The sequence below is a fragment of the Hemitrygon akajei genome, chromosome 6 (genome assembly GCF_048418815.1).
Source record: "Hemitrygon akajei chromosome 6, sHemAka1.3, whole genome shotgun sequence".
NCBI lineage: Eukaryota > Metazoa > Chordata > Chondrichthyes > Myliobatiformes > Dasyatidae > Hemitrygon > Hemitrygon akajei.
In genome coordinates this window covers 121,885,010-121,904,212 of record NC_133129.1, presented here as the reverse complement: position 1 = coordinate 121,904,212, position 19,203 = coordinate 121,885,010, and the positions used below count along the sequence as shown (strand labels likewise).

General features: G+C 38.8%; 1 protein-coding gene across 1 annotated transcript in view; it reads left to right on the top strand.

The window, feature by feature from the left end:
* Positions 1–19,203, top strand: part of cat (catalase) — a 32,340-nt gene extending 13,137 nt beyond the window's left edge. The window contains exons 4-13 of the mRNA XM_073049157.1: positions 3,488–3,618; positions 4,530–4,634; positions 6,389–6,514; positions 8,119–8,310; positions 8,967–9,119; positions 9,861–9,999; positions 13,376–13,506; positions 14,323–14,430; positions 16,952–17,038; positions 18,278–19,203. Of these exons, the coding sequence (XP_072905258.1) occupies positions 3,488–3,618; positions 4,530–4,634; positions 6,389–6,514; positions 8,119–8,310; positions 8,967–9,119; positions 9,861–9,999; positions 13,376–13,506; positions 14,323–14,430; positions 16,952–17,038; positions 18,278–18,346 (1,241 nt within the window). The 3' untranslated portion in view covers positions 18,347–19,203. The remainder of the gene's footprint in view (positions 1–3,487; positions 3,619–4,529; positions 4,635–6,388; positions 6,515–8,118; positions 8,311–8,966; positions 9,120–9,860; positions 10,000–13,375; positions 13,507–14,322; positions 14,431–16,951; positions 17,039–18,277) is intronic.

Sequence of the window (19,203 nt, the reverse complement as noted above, 5' to 3'; positions counted from 1 at the left end):
GGCTCTTGAACCAAAAGGGGTAACTTCACTTGTTCCATTACTGAACTGCTCCCATAACCTTTCAAGGACTCTTCATCTCATGTTTCTGATATAATTATTTTATATTTGCACAGTGTTGTCTTTTGCCCACTGGTTGTCTGCCAGGTTGGTGTGGTCTTTCATTGATTCTATTATAATTATTGGATTTATTCAGTATGCCCACAAGAAAGTGAATCTCAGGGTTGTGTATGGTGATATATTGTACATATACTTTGACAATAAATATACTTTGAACTTTGAAATTTTTAACCATCACCTATCCCTACTCTTATTCCTTCCTCCTGCCTTTTTGTCACATCTTCAAATATTTTTCCCTTTTCACTGAATGCAATTGCTCTTTGACATGAGTTTTCTTGTGAAAGCTGGTTTTGAAATTTAAAAAAAACTAATGGAATAATGATATTACTGTTCTATAAACTTGGTTCTGCCACTTCAGCTTGAATTTCTTTGGTTCAAAAGATAAAATTGGAAATTAAAAGGGCACATAATGTTGAAGCTAGTGTGTTCATAAATGTGTGATTGGGCTTGCCAAACTAAAAGCAAAATGATTAAAGGTATTTGATGTGCAAAACTACTTGGACTGTATCAGCAGAGTTACTACAAAAAAAGTGTCTGCTTAGGTGCTGCCTGATCAGATGAATGTTCCCAACAAGGTTTTCAGTTTGAATTGCCAATATTGCTTTATGTAGGAGACAAGTTGTCTATGCCTAAACTGGTTTGAATCCTAGAGCAAAATGCCTCAATCCTAGAGCAAAGTGGTTGACACCTACCTGCCTTCTGAAGTGGACAAGCTGGTTTATACATGTAAGGAATCATGCAAAGAAATGTTCCAATCACTTGAGTAGTTTGAAAGTAAAGCTTGTGTATCATAGATCAGGGATCATCAACCTTTTTTGCACTGCGGACTGGTTTAATATTGACAGTATTCTTAAGGACTGGCTGATGGGGGTGGGGGGTGTTAATCACAATCGGAATATAGGTGATAAGTCAACTATAAGTCACTTATAAGTGGCTAATACACTCAATTTTTTTTTAAAAGGGTTTAACGAATTTAATATTAAACACACAGCGCATATTTTCCTCGCATGAACATATAAAATCATTGCAACACACCAATATTGCCGAATCAGCGGGAGCCCTGGGCAAGACGGTCCCATCGAGGGGTGATGGGAGACAACGATACTTGAAAGGGGGTTCCTTATGTCCAGTCTATTCTGCAATTTAGTTTTCATTGCATTCATTGCAGAAAACCCCGCTTTGCAGAGGTATGATGTTGGAAATGGAAGCAACATTTTCCGTGCTTTTGTGGCTATCTCAGGATATTCAGCCTTGATTTAGATCCAGAATGCCGGCAGAGATGTTATGTTAAACATAATTTTCAGCCTACTGTCATTTGCAAGCTCAAGGAGTTGATCTTCTGGCGCTGACATGGATGATTCACCAGCGGCATTCATAAATGGGGTCGTCTTGGGTCATTTGTGGTTGGGAAGTAATGCTCGAATTCTGTCGACAGTGAAGATAGGTGATTGTGCACCAGCTGTGAGAAGGACAGTGCAGCCTCAGTCTCTCCCAAAATCCCAGCTAATGTGGGAACATGTCAAATATGCCCCTGTCCACTCGTCGACCTGGATAGCATACCATGGTGGCTCGTTAAGCTGTTCCAGCAGCTGTGCCTCAATGTCCTCTGCTATGTCATCGATTCTCCTTGAAACTGTGGTAGCTGAAAGAGAAACCTGGGCCATCTTGTTAGCTGCAGCTTTTCCCAACAGTTCACGGCACATGTCCTTGGCAGCAGGCAGAATCAATTCTTCACCAACAGTGAAAGGCTTCTTAGCCTTAGCAATACGGCTAGCCACTAAGTACGACGCTCTCAGAGCAGCAGCATTTGTGGAGGTGGTGGCTTTCAGCACTTGCTTCTGTCCCGCTTGCTCATGTTTCTTCCGCTCAAAAAACTCAACGGGTTTGTCTTTAAGTGCAGGGTGCTTGGACTCAAGGTGCTGAAGCAGCTTTGAGGGCTTCATTGCCTCATTAGACAGCTTGTCTCCACATATCTCACACAGGGGGCTTGGAGTGTGCGAGTCACCGGTCGCATTAGAGCCATATTTTATGTACAACTCGTCGTATTTTCTGTTGAAGGAAGCTTTTTTTTTGCAGTCTCGGCCTCAGCTGTCTCTGCGTTATCCTCATCGTTAGGCCTTTTATGTCCTCTACCACCTCTTCCAAAGAAACTCTCAAATGATGTTTGTTTTTTACTCGAGTAGTTGTAGGTTAATGACCAACTGATGACCTCACGTGCGTTCAAGTTCAACGGTGGGCTTGACAGGGAATGAGGAAAGGTGCAGCTGACTCGTATAGTTTCATATTGCCAAATCATATAATTTCCTCGTGGCCCGGTAGCACATGTTTTGCAGCCTGGTACTGGTCCGCGGCCTGGTGGTTGGGGACCACTGTGATATAGATTACCTATTTTTCAGTATGTACCACAGTTCAATGACCAATTAACTCAAAGGATTGTTACAATTTTGTTTTTCTTGACAACATATTGTATTTGCCTTTTGAGTCTTGATAACATCATCAGCAGTTGATGTTTCACTTTAGTGTAAGTGTGCTGAGATGCAGAATTGTAGATGTAATGTAGAACTGTAACATAGTGTATTAAATACCAGTCACTATCACTCTTCAAGAAATGTTCAGTATCAACCCTGAAGGAGTTGGCAACTGTTTGTCTTCTCTTTTACAAGGTAGAGGTAGTTTTCTTTAATGTATTCCCTTTTAGTTGAAGGTATGCACACAATGCAGTAATATATGCAGCAAGAATTTGGATAATTGGGTATCTCTCCTTGGGCAAAAGTTGACATATTGGGGGACGAACTGTTGCAATGTAGTTTTTTAACTAATCCTTTAAATTGATTTTTTTCTCTATAGAATCAATTGTGCACCTCTTTTAGAACAGTTTTTAGTGTTAGTATAAGATACACCAGTGCTGTCTACAGCTGTTCTTTCTCCTCCCTCTCTCTTCTGCCCCATTCTCAGGCATTTCTTGCCAAATGAACTAAATTAACTTTGGGTATTTAACAAACAATAACTAGATCCCACGATGTTTCATTAACTCTAAACTCTGCTGCTGGCATCAAAATGTTATTGGCAGAGACCTTAATTGGTATCCATTGTATGGAGCTACTCATCTGCAAGAAGTAGAGATTGTTATCTTCAATGTGTATGTTAATGCTACAAATAATCATTGACCTGTTCAGTTAATTTAGTCACTGCATAGATGCAGCCTGCCCTGAGTATCTTCAGCACTGTTCTTATTTTCTGTGTTCAGCATCTACCTTTTTGCTTTTCTTCTATCTACCATATAAAGCTGTGTACTTTGAGCCATAGTGACTTTCCTTCCCCCTCTGGTTATCTAGAGTAATCTACTGTCACTACTTTGATTGAATTCTAGGGGGTGAATCTGGCTCTGCAGACACAGTTCGTGACCCTCGAGGATTTGCTTGCAAGTTTTACACTGAAGATGGAATTTGGGATTTAACTGGTAACAACACACCTATATTCTTCATCCGGGACCCATTTTTGGTTAGTAACAGCTGCTGATAAAAATATTTTTAAAAATAAAGATTAATGAAAATTTGAAAAAGTACACTCACTAAACTTGTAAAGAGAGGAAGTAGATGGGCTGAGTAGGAGCAAGTGTGGATAGACATTTGTGAGGCTGACAGTGGACTGGAGAAACCTGTTCCTCCAGGTCCTTCAAATATTTTGTATGGGAAAAGTAAATTTCTGGATGTCTTCATTTTTATGTAAAGGTTCCTCGCAAAATTATGAATTGAACACGTTTAATTTTGCACAGGTTTTAAAATTTAATCCACAAGACTATACATATTTGTAGAACATAGTTGTGTGTGGTTGTCACTTACACTTTTCATTAATAAGCAGTGCTGCAAGCTTACCTGGATAAGTTTTTCATCTTTTTTCTGATTGTGACATGTACTAGGTACTATACAAATGCTTCAATAGACATGTGATTAGAGCACTTTTTAGCTGCGCATAATCACTGAAATTATCCTAAAGCTTTCAGTATGAGCTATGCAATATTTGCATAGAAATTACAGAAAGTTAATTCTGGGGACCTGAACCTTTCTGAGACTGGAAAATTAATTCAATTCAGCAAATTCTGTGGCTCTCAAAAATATTGATTGCATCTCTAGATCTTTTAATCATTAAAGATTACAGAATACTGTAAAATCCATGGTTCTATTTGTCCTTGTTGCAGGCAAATTACTTGGGTTAAGACTTGAATTTTAGAAATATCATGTTATGGTGAGGAGGGGAATAGAGATGAACTTAAAAGTATTTTGACAATTGGCTAACTAATTTGGATTAGCATGCTATGTTTATGTATGGACATAACCCTGTAATGGAAAAAGTTAGTGATAGAATTTGTGTAAATATACATTTTATTATATTATGTATTTCTATCTTGTCAGTTTCCATCATTCATTCATACCCAGAAGAGGAACCCCCAGACTCACCTCAAAGATGCTGATATGGTCTGGGACTTTTTCTCACTTCGCCCAGAAAGTCTTCATCAGGTGAATAAGAGAATCTATTATTAGATTTGAGGTGTATTTGAGTTGGCTGAGACATTGTTATGTTTAAATTACCATGTAGGCATGGAACATAGAACAGTACAGCACAGTACAGGTCCTTCAGCCCACAGTTGTGCCAATGTTGTAGCCTACTACAAAATCAATCTACTCCTTCCCTCCCACATAGTCCTCTATTTTTCTTTCATCTGTGTGCCTATCTATAAGAGTCCCTTAAGTATCTACCTCTACTACCATTTTGGCAGTGTTCTATGTTCTGTTTACATAATTAAAAACCTACTGACAATTGCCCCACTATCCTCCATCTTAAAATTATGCCCTCTCATAGCCATTGCTGCCCTGGATAAATGGTGCTGACTGTCCACTCAATTTATACCTCTTATCAACTTGTATATCTCTGTGAAGACACCTCTCTTCCTTGGAATAAGAACTGATACTGAGCCAATTTTTTTCAGGTCTCGAAAATTATTTACGGATGAGTTTATTTTTCTTGTTCAATGATCTTGATGGCTGTAATTTAAAAAATCGTTCTTAAAACTACATTCATCAAGGCGGCCTTGTTGGTATTACATTGGCCTTTAAGTGATACACAGGTGTCTTTTACTTTTTAAAGTGAATTCAGTTTATAAATGCTTTGAACGTAAAATGGGAAACTTAAAGGAGCAAAATGTTATTGAGAAGTAACAATGATGTGGGAGACACTATATCACAAACCTGGCATCAACATCAATTTCTCCTAACTTCTGGTAACCACTCCCCTGGTTTTTTTCCATTCTTTCCCTCCCTCCCTCTTACTTTTTCCTCATTACTGTGCCGACTCTCCTCTTACCCTCCATGTATCTCCTGACCAGCCCATCACAGCCCTTTGGTTCTCCACTCCTTTTTATACTGTGTTCTATTGTTTTGCTATCAGATTTCCTCCTTCAGCTCTTTGCCTCTTCCACCTGTCATCCCTTAGTTTCTCACACCATACCCTTTCATCTACCCCTCCCCCATCCACCCCTTCTTCCCTTTCAACTGGAATTCTTTCATTTGCCAGCTTGTGATGCTCTCTTTCCCCTTCTTATTCAGACTTATGCCTTCTTTCTTCCCAGTTTTGATGAAGGGTTTTGATCCAAGACGCTGACTTTACATTTCCCTCCTGACCTGAGTTTGTCTAACAATTTGTGTTGCTGTGTCACAAATTAACCTTAATACTTAAAGGGATTGGAGAACTGTAAAAGATTCTGAGACAGCGAGAATCTGCAAAACTATATATGATGGAACACTGGTTACTTTTAAAGCAGGCAAAAAAATGAATTGAAATCAAGAATCTTGGCAAGAAACAAAGAACAAAACTCACTTAAGGAGTTGGATTTGCATGTAAGGTTGAGTGTTTTATTGGGGAATGCACTGAGACAGTAGTGAACAAAGCTAAGGTTTTTTTTTAAATTTTTGCATTAACATCTTTCAGATGAAAGTGGAATTTAATCCCCAGAAACAATTAAAGAGTAGTGGTTGTCTTGAATGAAATCTTAATATGCTTTAATTTCATCAAGCCTGTAATCAGAGTGAGTTTTAGTTGTATGGTAATATGTTTATTTTTTAAACATTTCCTGTATGATATTGGTCCTTGGACCATGGTCTGCACTGTGTACAGAATCATTTGGATTAATGTCAGCTTGGACTTGAGCTACTTGCACAATATACTGTGGCATGCACTGTATACCTTTTTTAACTGTAGAACTTACTTATCCTAGGTCAGTATTCTGTATAGTGATCGTGGAATTCCTGATGGATTTCGTCATATGAATGGGTATGGGTCGCACACATTTAAACTGGTCAATGACAAGCAAGAGGCTGTTTATTGCAAATTCCATTTCAAGGTACAGTAAAGTTTGTTAATTGACTTGTGACTGTAATTTTAGATGGAGAGCCAAGAAGTAGTCAAATTTAAGTCTTTAAGTATGTTTGCAAACTAGAGTCACCTTTTAAATTAACTCTTCATAACATAGGGCTGTAGCACTAACATTCACATCCAGCTGCCAAGAACAGGAAATGGCTGCAATACAGAGAATTTACAGAAAGGATTAAAAGAATCATAGCTTGTATTTTACTGATATGTACCTGTCGCTATTACATTATAAAACTTTTATGCCTGGTTTTATGCGATTTTGTGCCTGGTAGTTCAACATGCATCCCTGCAGCTGCCGTTGGTGGCTTAGTGCTTCTCCAACATAATTTGACTAATTTCAGAATTGTTCTCCTTTTTTAAAATTTCAGATCATGTAACTGTCTTAAGAGTGCCAACTTGCACCTTTATAACATCATCTGACTCTGCCCCTCTCTTGTCTGCCTGTGCACTAAGTGTACTTTTGAATAAACACTGCAAAGCTCTTTACATTTAGTTTCATTTGGTCAGTACATTCTGGGGACTGGATGCAGTGAAATAGAACTGCAGTGCATAGCAACTCTTGATACCCTGCGAATTTTTTTTCCATGCACAGCTTGAAGCAGTCACCACATAGCGGTTATGAGGATGAGGGCAATGTTAGGAACATGTCCTGTGACTAGTGCATCATCACCCTTCTGACTTGTTTGTTTAGAGATAGTGTGAAACAGGCCCCTATGGTCCAACAAGCAACACCACCCAGCAACCCCACCCATTTAACACTCTCCTAATCATACAGGACAAGTTACAACAACCAGTTAACCTAGTAACCAGTGTGTCTTTGGACTGTGGAAGGAAGCTAGAGCACCCAGTGGAAACCCAGGGAGAATATACAGACTCCTTACAGACACCGCTGGAAATGAATTCTGGAATGCTCCATGCTGTGATTGTGTCACACTACACTACTGTGGTGCCCTAAATCCACTACTTGGATCCCCATATATGAACTGTAAGACAACTGGAGTGATTTCCAAGTATGTGGACTTCCACACCTGTACCAAGTACAGCAGCCACAAGAGCACCTATAATCAATTTCTTCCGATTATTGCAAAGAAATGTTTGATTCAGTCCCAGGTTTTTGACCTCTTTTCCACATCAACTAATTCTCATCTTTCCCATAAACAGCTGTTTTTTCAACATTTGTAAAGGGTTTCAGTATGTGATGTGAGTTTTCTGACCAACTGCTCTAATGGATCATCACAGCAAATATGGTGACAAGGAGTCAAGTTAGCAGTGGAACCCTGAGGATGTGGCATTCTAGCACAGAACATGATTTGCATCCCCAAAATCAGAAGCTTGGCATGTGGGTATTATATAGTGTTGAGTTCCTAAATATTTAAACTGGTAGGAGTGAATGTGCCAGCACAGTTTGAGAACTGTTCCATGGAGTCTCCTTTGGATGATGACAGCTGCAGCTCTTAAATGGGAATATACACTTTAACTGGTTTGTTTTGGGGCAGCTAATTGTAGCTGAGAAATAAAGGTATATGATTTAAGGTTCCATATCTCATTTGACTTAATTCACTTTGTTTTTCACAGACAAACCAAGGCATCCAGAATCTTTCTGTGGAGGCAGCTAAATGTCTGGCTGCTGAGGACCCTGACTACTCTCTTCGCGATCTCTACAATGCCATTTCTTCTGGGAATTACCCATCCTGGACTCTGTATATCCAAGTCATGAGCTTTCAAGAGGCAAGAGTACATCGATGGAATCCCTTTGATGTAACTAAGGTCAGTCCTCAATTTTGCAAATAGTAAGAACTTTTTTAAAAAAATGTCTTCTTTGCAAGATGTCTGTTTCTTTTAAAAAGAGCATTTAATCTTACTGGGCAAGTACCCCATTCTAAGGACTGTGCATTCAGTTGCAGGACACATTGAACATCCTTAACTACTTTAATTATAAATTTTGTGTGAACTTTGAAGTTTGTCTATTATTTGTGAGCAAGGATGAGAGGGAAGGGAGATGAGATTCCATAATCAATGGAATCTATTGTTGGGAACTTGTATAAAGTAGAGCTGAAGTGGACTCTTTCATAGAGCAAGGATTTAAATCATTGTTGTGGTTAATAATTTGCATTCCAGTTCCAAGTTTAAAAATGGATGTAGCTCTGGACTGGGGAGAGGTAGCCCTTGTACTAGCTAATGTTGGCTTGTGATTGAATTCTGCTGAATGTTACTAACCTGTACTGTTGAGTAAATCAAAAACTGCTCTTTGAGAAAGAAACTGGAATTTTATCCTTTAAATCTCCAGTAGATGTTTATACAAGTAGGGGTTTGATGCTTTTGCATCACACAGGATCCTGATGGAAGATCTTGGAGAGGGGGAGGATGGACATCTAATTGATTTTGCTGTTCTATGATTATAAGTAACTCCTAGTTTGTTCCAGGTTTGGCCTCACAAGGAGTTCCCACTGATCCCTGTGGGACAGCTTGTCCTCAACAAGAACCCTGTCAACTATTTTGCAGATGTGGAACAAATAGCCTTTGACCCCAGTAACATGCCCCCAGGCATTGAGCCTAGTCCTGATAAGATGCTTCAGGTATGTTGGAAAAACATTGGCTTCATATTCAGAGGGTGAAACTTATTTTCCTATCCCTTCCAGTCTCTCCTGGCATAGAAGAAATGTGACAAGTGCTATGGGGAAATTCTCTGAACTGAAAAGGGCTGATTTGTATTTAAAGAATTCTTAATAAGAACCTTGTGAATTAGTATATTTAAATAATTTAACAGTACTATTTATCAAATAAAAATTTTGCATTTTTGTGAAATGTGATTGGGCTTTAGATCTTCCCTAATGACTGGGCAAGCTGTATCATTAGTATGTCATTAGTTTGAGTTCAAAACATCCAGTCATTACTTGTCATTTTTCTATATTCCACTAGATCCTGAATTACATTGTTAGAAAGGATTTTAGAATCCAAAGGGGTACAAATAGTTCAAGGTTTTCTTTGTTTCCTTTACATAATCTCAACTGTAGTTTATTGGGAAGAAAGGGCTTTGGGAGAAATGGGGAAAGAAAGGAAAGAATTGATGGTGCTTGCTGGTCTCCTGTGTTTAGAGTTTTGGTACCTCCTTTTAGGCTGATGTAACTGTTAATGTGGGTGGATACTCATGCTGAGATAGCTTGACCAGAATGTTCAAAATTCATTCCTTACAGGGAATTTTCCCTTTTTTCAACAAAGTTTAAACTGATTTAATTGTAAAATTAGCTTCATTAATTCACTGTTAACCTAAATGGTCATGTAGCACCTTTCTGTAATCTTCTCCTAATTTTGTTTAGGGCCGCTTGTTTTCTTACCCTGATACTCACAGGCACCGCTTGGGTGCTAACTATCTTCAGCTGCCTGTCAACTGCCCATTTAAGTGTCGTGTGACAAACTATCAGAGGGATGGACCTATGTGCTCCACTGATAACCAGGGTAAGTATTTGAATTATCCTCCTGTTGGATTAATGTTCATAGTGCTTTGATTCTGGTTTTGTGATTGATCTTATAGGGCAGCAGCATTAATCATAAATCATGCCTTATGCAGCCACGTTGATTGTACTAGTACTAGGAGGGGCTTATGAGAAATATAGGGTAGCCAGGAAGGAGCTAAAGGAAGGATTTAGGAGGGCTCGAAGGGGGCATGAGAAGGCCTTGGCATATAGGATTAAGGGGAACCCCAAGGCGTTCTATGCATATGTGAAGAATAGGAGGATGACGAGAACGAAGGTGGGACCGCTAAAGGATAAAGAGGGCAACATGCCTGGAAGCGGAGGAGGTTGGGGAGGTCCTAAATGAATACTTTGCTTCAGTATTCACAAGTGAAGAGGATCTTGATCAGGATGAGGTCGAAGTAGAGTGGGCCTGTGCACTGGACAATGTGGAGATTAAGGAAGAAGTGCTGGATCTTCTTAAAAGCATTAAGATTGATAAATCCCCAGGGCTGGATATGATACACCCCAAGGTTGTTGTGAGAATTGAGAGAAGAGATTGCAAGAGCATTAGCTATGATCTTTGAATCCTCTTTGGCTGCAGGGGAAGTGCCGGAGGACTGGAGAATGGCAAATGTAGTTCCCTTGTTTAAAAAAGGTAATAGTGAGAAACCTGGGAACTATAGACCGGTGAGTCTTATGTCGGTGGCCTGCAAACTGCTGGAAAGGATTCTTAAGGATAGGATCTGTGAGCATTTGGAGAAGTACAGTCTACTCATGGATAGTCAACATGGCTTTGTGAAGGGAAGATCGTGCCTCGCGAGCCTGATTGAGTTTTTTGGAGAGGTAACAAAAGAAATTGATGAGGGTACGGTAGTGGATGTGGTCTGCATGGACTTTAGCAAAGCATTTGGCAAGGTCCCTCATGAGAGACTCATCAAGAAAGTCACGAGGCATGGGTTAAGTGGAACTTTGGCTGTTTGGATAAAAAATTGGCTTAAAGGAAGAAAGCAGAGGGTAGTTGTGGAAGGAAAATATTCTCCCTGGAGGTCGGTGACTAGTGGAATGCCGCAGGGATCTGTCCTGGAACCCCTGCTATTTGTGATTTTTTTTTTAAATGATCTGGATATAGAGGTAGAAGGATGGGTGAGTAAGTTTGCGGATGACACAAAGATTGGAGGAGTTGTGGATGGAGCTATAGGTGGTCGAAGGTTACAAGAGGATATAGACAGGCTGCAGCGTTGGGCAGAAAAATGGCAGATGGAGTTCAATCCAGACAAGTGAGGTGATGCATTTTGGAAGGACAAACCAGAAGACTGAGTACAGGATTAATGGTCAGTTACTTAAGAGTGTGGATGAACAAAGGGACCTTGGGGTTCAAATCCATACATCCCTCAAGGTCGCTGCACAGGTTGATAGGGTAGTTAAGAAGGCCTATGGGATGCTAGGCTTTATTAACAGGGGGATTGAGTTCAAGAGTAGAGAGGTCATGTTGCAACTCTAGAAATCTCTGGTGAGACCACACTTAGAGTATTGTGTTCAATTCTGGTCACCTCATTATAGGAAGGATGTGGAAGCTATGGAGAGGGTACAGAGGAGATTTACCAGGATGTTGCCTGGTTTGGAGAACAAGTCATATGAAGCAAGGTTAGCAGAGCTGGGACTTTTCTCTTTGAAGCATAGAAGAATGAGAGGGGACTTGATAGAGGCCTACAAGATTGAGAGGCATAGATAGGGTGGATAGTCAGTACCTGTTTCCCAGGGCACCAATAGCAAACACCAGAGGGCATATGTACAAAATTAAGGGAGGGGAGTTTAGGGGAGACATCAGGGGTAAGTTTTTTTTACACAGAGGGTTGTGAGTGCCTGGAATGACTTGCCAGGGATGGTGGTGCAGGCTAAAACATTAGGGATATTTAAGAGCCTCTTGGACAGGCACATGGATGAAAGAAAAATGGAGGGTTATGGGGTAGTGTGGGTTTAGTACTTTTTAAGGATTATATGGGTTTGCACAACATGGAGGGCTGAAGGGCCTGTACTGTGCTGTAGCATTCTATGGTTCAACATGAGAGCAAAATTCCTTCTCTGTAGTTCAGATAATTGTCCCTTATTTTTTGGATATTCCTATCATAATTTTTTTTAAAAAACACAGGAGCTGGTTTCCAGAAGCAGTAGTTACATCAGATTGGTGGTGGAATGAGTAATCCAGAGAGCTGGATTTGAGTTCATGTCCAGACAGTGACCAGATTTCATATTCCATCAGGGTTGCTGTGGAATACAATTTGCTTTAAATCTAGAATTTAACATTTCCATAATTACTATAACACAGTTTATTGTTTTAAAAAAAAAAAAACCACACACGTCCATTATCGCAGTTTGGATGCAAAAGTGTTCTGGTCTGCAACCAGGCTTTCAACCATATGTGGTTGATCCTTGCAGACACTTGGTGTTTATTGCCTATCACTAACTGCCCATGAACTTAACAAACAAAATTCTGTTTACCAAAAATGAAGCATTGCTGCAGGCATTTGCAAATATAAAATAGAAAAATACAATATCAAAAGATAATTACAATGGAAATCAGTAGTAAATTTTGTTCAAGACCATAACAACCATAACACAAACTGCATGTTTGCAATGTTCAAGTTGAGATTGTCTATTATCATATGTTAATTAACTTGAAGCTTGTCTAATGTAGCAGGTACAGGAGGGAGGTGAAGAAGTCATAGACTTCACTACTTAAACTACATTCTTGAAAATGCAGTTTACCTGTGTATCTATCCCATATATCTGGCAGAGTACAAATTCCAAAGAACAATGTTGTCATCAGCATGGTATAAACTTGTAATAACTTGTAGAATAAGAGAACTATTTTTAGGATGGTTTTGTAATTTCAATCAGGCAATTTAAATGTTCTGCCACTTTTCAATTATGAATCTGTTAACCAATCCCCAACCTCAGTGACCTGATGTTCACTGAATGTATTTTTAATATATTTTGGAATTGCTAGAAGCATGCAAGTTTCAATTATGAATTGCTTTCTTAACCATATGAAGCAACAAAGCTGGCCCTGATACTTCCCTATAAAATGCTGTGTTTGCACTTTCCAGCAGAAATCATTGACAGAGATTAGTCCTGTTTTCTTTCTTGCATCCTATCTGCCTGGAATACAGGGGAATGTTTGACTCTCACCACTGTTGTTTGAGTCAGGGCTGGACTTGCTCTTCAATCATAGGGCTAGATTGAGTTTGGCATCTTCTGTTGCAGGGTGGGTGTGGTGATGGATATCTGAGAAGCTCTTCTGCTTGTTCATAAGCAATGCTGTTTTTTTCCCAAAAGAAAATTTGAATGATAAATTGTATTCTGTTCTTCTTTCGCAGGTGGAGCCCCAAATTATTATCCAAATAGTTTTAGTGCCCCTGAAGTTCAGCCTTGTTCCATTGAGCACTCTCTGGCTACAATAAGTGATGTTGCTCGGTACAACAGCTCGGATGATGATAATTTTTCCCAGGTGACTACAATTGAACTTGGACTTCTGTGGTTAGATGTTTTGCTGCTCTTAACTCTTCACACAGCAGAAATGCACCTCTTGCACTAAAGCCACCTATAGACTGGGTGCAATGAGTCTAATAGGTTGGCATCTTACTTATTACTCCTTTTGGAATCTGAATCTAGCAATACTCAGTTATTTAATGCCTATAATTTATTAGTATTTTAACCCGGCAACTTCTGTCAGTGAAGATATCTTTATTTTAAATATTTATGACTGTTGACTCCTTTGTAAGCATTTCTGAAATTGCATTGTGGTATTGACTTCCATTCTCTGAGATTTTTTAAATTGAGGCTTATTGTTGGAAATGTGAAGCTTTGTTATGCATTTGCAAGTCCATGAGGTTGCTAAAACGGCCTGATAATCCATTATCATATAGATAATGGCAAAATCAAATCTGTATTGTCATTACTGTCAGTAGCCTGAGCATTCTGCAACTATTGTGGGCAAGGAAGATTACAAATTGATGGCTGACAAAACAGATTCACATGATAGTACCCAAGTACATTGCTAGTTAAGTGTGAAATTTGTTGTTTTGTACTCTTAACCTAGCACTGGGCATATGTGTATCTTGATGACTACACTTTAAGTACATCTCAGTTTGAAAATGCTTGGTGGCAAACTAGTTATCAAAGTCAGCAGCATCGGAAACTGTTCAGTACTAGTGCTGAGATATCTTTCCCAATTAAACCAGGACACTCCTGCGGAACTGGAAATGGTGATTTAATGTGTTTTTATGAGAACTTTTTTGATTTTAAGTTTTTCTTACTGCATTAGGTAACTACATTTTATGTGAATGTTCTAAATATGGAGGAGCGCCGGAGACTATGTGAGAACATTGCAGACCATCTCAAGGATGCTCAGCTTTTCATTCAGAAGAGAATGGTGAGTTGAAGGTTGGACAAGGTGCTTTCTCGTAGTTTTCCTTGGCTTGTGTCAATTTTAGAGGAAATGCATATGTTTAATTAGTAATTAAATGATGTCAAGTCCTGCAGTCTAGAGATTTTTTTTCCAAGGGGACCAATGTTAAGTTAAAAAGTTTAAATCCAAAATTTGTTCTCAATTTCTTGCCTTTTCAGGAAACATTTTTCATCTTGATTTATCTGTAGTCTATTAGGAAAGGTAGCTGCACTCTCAGTGTATTGATAATGGGGTGCCACACATGTTAAAATATAGATAGACAGTGCTGGCACCAATTCAGTTCTGTTACTGTAGAAAAGCTGCAGTTATGGAATACCACCATCATGGGGAGAAGATGTGGCACAAAGTAATGATGCACTGTAAGCTCAAGTTAGCTATTGCTACCGTAGCATTAACAACCAAAGTTGTGTGTTCATGCAGAACGCAATATCATTTTCAGAAGTGGAGGTAGAACAAAGTTGTTGTCCCAAGTTGCGTTCCTAATTTTTAGCGGTAGAGCCATCCTTGATCATCTATATGAAACTTTTTTGTTTTTTGTTATGATAGTAGTTAGTCATTAAGCCTAATTTGTCGCTTTCTGATGATTATCCGTAGTTCTATGGAGTGACTGAATGAGTAGCAATATTTACAAAATCAAAACAAATCAGACCTGCAGTCCTGTCTCCAGCTGGAAAAACTCAGCAGGTCAAGCAACATCTGTAGAAAAAGTAACTTAAGTTTGAGGTTAATGAGCCTTCAGAAAATTTGAGGTGTCTTTAAAATCTGTTATTTCAGTTTTAAAGTTTGTACTTTAAAAATCCAGTATTCCAATTTGAATGTTGAATGAAATGAGAGATGGATGTGAACACTAAAATAATTGCTACAACTTAGCATCTTAATTTCATGGATAGCTTAAACATTTTCTCAACCATTTTGGATCTGGATGATGGGGTGGTAAATTGGATTAGTAAGTATGCTGATGATACTAAGGTAGGAGGTGTTGTGGATAATGAGGTGGGTTTTCAAAGCTTGCAGGGAGATTTATGCCGGTTAGAAGAATGGGCTGAACGTTGGCAGATGGAGTTTAATGCTGAGAAGTGTGAGGTTCTACATTTTGGCAGGAATAATCCAAATAGAACATACAGGGTAAATGGTAGGGCATTGAGGAATGCAGTGGAACAGAGAGATCTAGGAATAACAGTGCATAGTTCCCTGAAGGTGGAGTCTCATGTAGATAGGGTGGTGAAGAAGGCTTTTGGAATGCTGGCCTTTATAAATCAGAGCATTGAGTACAGAAGTTGGGATGTAATGTTAAAATTGTACAAGGCATTGGTAAGGCCAAATTTGGAATATTGTGTACAGTTCTGGTCACCGAATTATAGGAAAGATATCAATAAATTAGAGAGAGTGCAGAGACGATTTACTAGGATGTTACCTGGGTTTCAGCACTTAAGTTACAGAGAAAGGTTGAACAAGTTAGGTCTCTATTCATTGGAGCGTAGAAGGTTGAGGGGGGATTTGATCGAGGTATTTAAAATGTTGAGAGGGATAGATAGAGTTGACATGAATAGGCTGTTTCCATTGAGAGTAGGGGAGATTTAAACGAGAGGACATGATTTGAGAGTTAGGGGGCAAAAGTTTAAGGGAAACACGAGAGGGTATTTCTTTACTCAGAGTGATAGCTGTGTGGAATGAGCTTCCTGTAGAAGTAGTAGAGGCCAGTTCAGTTGTGTCATTTAAGGTAAAATTGGATTGGTATATGGACAGGAAAGGAGTGGAGGGTTATGGGCTGAGTGCGGGTAGGTGGGACTAGGTGAGATTAAGAGTTCGGCACGGACTAGGAGGGCCGGAATGGCCTGTTTCCGTGCTGTGATTGTTATATGGTTATTTTCACAGTATCCTTCATGACTTTTAATTTGATTGGTAAAACTGAGAAATACCATCTGACAGACCACCAGCGTTAGTTTAAATATTGTTTCTAGGTCAATCTCCAGAACTGACATCCTATTGAGTGGATGAAGTGGCAACCTGTAATCAGAGTTCGAACTATATACTGGTTCAGATCAAAGATAATCTTTATCACATGTATATTGAAACATACATCATTGGCATCAATCAACAAGAATTGGACTGGGCAGCCCATCAGTATCGCTATGCTTCTGACACCAACATAGCATGGCTACAACTCACTCCTCCTAACCATGTGGGAGGAAAGCAGCACCCAAAGGAAACCCAAGCATTCAAAAGGAGAACATACAAACTCCTTACAGACATTCAAAGCAGATTCTTAGATAGCACTGTAAAGCATTGTGCTAACCGCTATATCATTGTGCTGCCCATAGAAAATTTCTGCTGTTCCAGTAGAAATCTGACTTGATCCTGAAGTCTTTAACATGAAACGATGTGCTGAGAAATTCATGGTGATGTGGGGGGGGGGGGGGGGGGGGGCTAATGTTAATGGAATACTAATGTTGCAGTATTTCTGATATAGACATTATCTTTGTAGGTGGATCTGTTGACCAGAGTGCATGCTGACTATGGTGCACAAGTCTCATCATTGTTGGATAAGCACAATGCTGCCTGTCCTAAGAAGGTACTTAACGTTTTCTATTCTCTTTACACACCCTGATGTTAACCTGGTGTACCTGTCTTGAACTTAGTCATGGTTGATCACAATCTTCCAGTTTGATTATTATCAAAAGATTGCAGATTGAGATTATCAGGGAAAATATTAAGGAAATGCTCTTAAATGCTGCTGAAGTGGAATTGATCCTATTTTCAGTATCCTATTAACATTGTTTTAGTTATGATTATGGATAACTTCACCCTTCCTCACAATTTCTTCCATGTTTAGGTTTGGCAGAGTTTGGTCTTACTGGGGTACAGTTATACAGTGGCCAAGTTGAGATGCTTGCAGCATTATAATATGGTATTTGTAATTTTGAGATAAAACATTGCCCAAAGCATGTCAAGTAGATACAAGCCAGAAAATGAGACATTTCCCAAGATGAGCTTATTTTATTGAGATACAGTGTGGAATAAGCCCTCTGGCCCTACAAGTTGCACCACCTAGCAATCCCTCACTTAATCCGAGCCTAGAGTTGTTTTAAACAAGTAGAATGATTTGTGCGGTAACTTGGAAGAGTGGAATGAGGTGAAATCTGTATAGGCTTGGTTCTTGGGTTTTAATCATTAGTTTTCAAAAAGAATGTGATTGAAGGAGAATGGAAGTTGTGTCAAAATGTTTACTGAGCACCGAATGGCTTCAGTCTTCCCAGCATTGACCAATAAATTGACAAACCAGCATAATTTTGGAGAACACATTAAAATTAGTAAGACATTTGGAATTGCAAGAAAGAGTAGCACTGTGAACAAGTTATTGGAATTACTAGAATCCTGGATTGATCTAGATGTAGATTTGTAGCTGGCCAAGACAGTAGATGCACTTAAATTAATTTATTGAGTCCGATTCTGGGATTTTAAAAGCTGGTATTATTTAACTGCTAGATTCCCATAAAGCTAATTTGTCGTCCTTCAGGCAAACAAGTCTATTGTCCTTGCAGTTTGGCCAGCTCTCAATTCTGAAATTTCCTCAGAAGCCATTCAATTGGCATTGACTTCTGCTTCACCAGTAGTGCCCATGTCCTAGAAGTTAACAAGCTGAAATTTGTTTCCCACTCTAGGCTCTGCAATTCCAGCATTTCAGGTTTTAAAACATCATACTCAAGCCATGATGTATAAAATGACTATTATCTTGAATTTGTCTAAATGTTCAACATTTTTTCTAACTAATTTGTCTGTATTAAAAATACTGAATATGTTCTTTTTACAGCCGGTGATCAAAACCTACACTCGTTATTCTCCTGACCGTGCCGTTGCTTCTGAGAAGTCTAACCTGTAATAAGTTGAATTGAAAGTGCAAAGCCACTTTTTCTGCATTCTCAATATGATTATTCTGATAATTTACTCTCTTCCAAATTTCATAATTGATTTTTCTTGCGTAATCTTTTGTTTCAAAAGAAATTGTATGACTGCTTCTACATTATTTGTAACTAAATCTATTGAGTTTGTTCTTGTTTGTTGTTCTCCAATTTTCTCTATTTGCATACCGTTAATTACTAGTCCCAGATTAAAGGTGTACAGTTCCAAAGATGAGACTTATCATAAACTGTACACTTAGTTAAATGCTTCTTGATTTGGGATAAAGTTGGATTAAAATTTTGTAACAAGTAGTCATTATTGAGTTGACTCTTCTATTGTTCTACTAAATTCATGCAGTAATTATTGAAGATTGTCTCCTTGTATATGGTTATGGGTTCTGCTAAGCATAACTTTAATGCAGTAGCTTCTGTGCCTTTATTCGGCTGTGCAACACTGCAAGTGATTATACTCCACAAATGTAACTCAGTCATTGAATTAAGATCATAATATGGAAAGTGGAATACTGGATGGAAGTTTAAGTGCTTAATAATCAAGCTTGCAATACTATAAAAAATATTGAAAGCTGAATCTGTCAGCTGTTGAGTTTAAGTCTCAAGTGAATAATTTTCTGCTCTAGGTGCTTTGTACAACACTCATTCTAATCTCACTTGATGTAAAGTCAGCTTGACATTGGCTTTAAAATTTTCCTTTTTGGTGTTCACAATTTTCATAAGATCTTTCAGTTTCATTCTTTGTGTTAAATGTTCCAGACTAAATTGAATTGGATTCCTTTTGACTTTGTTTAATTTCTAATTAAATTGATTGATTAATGTTGAA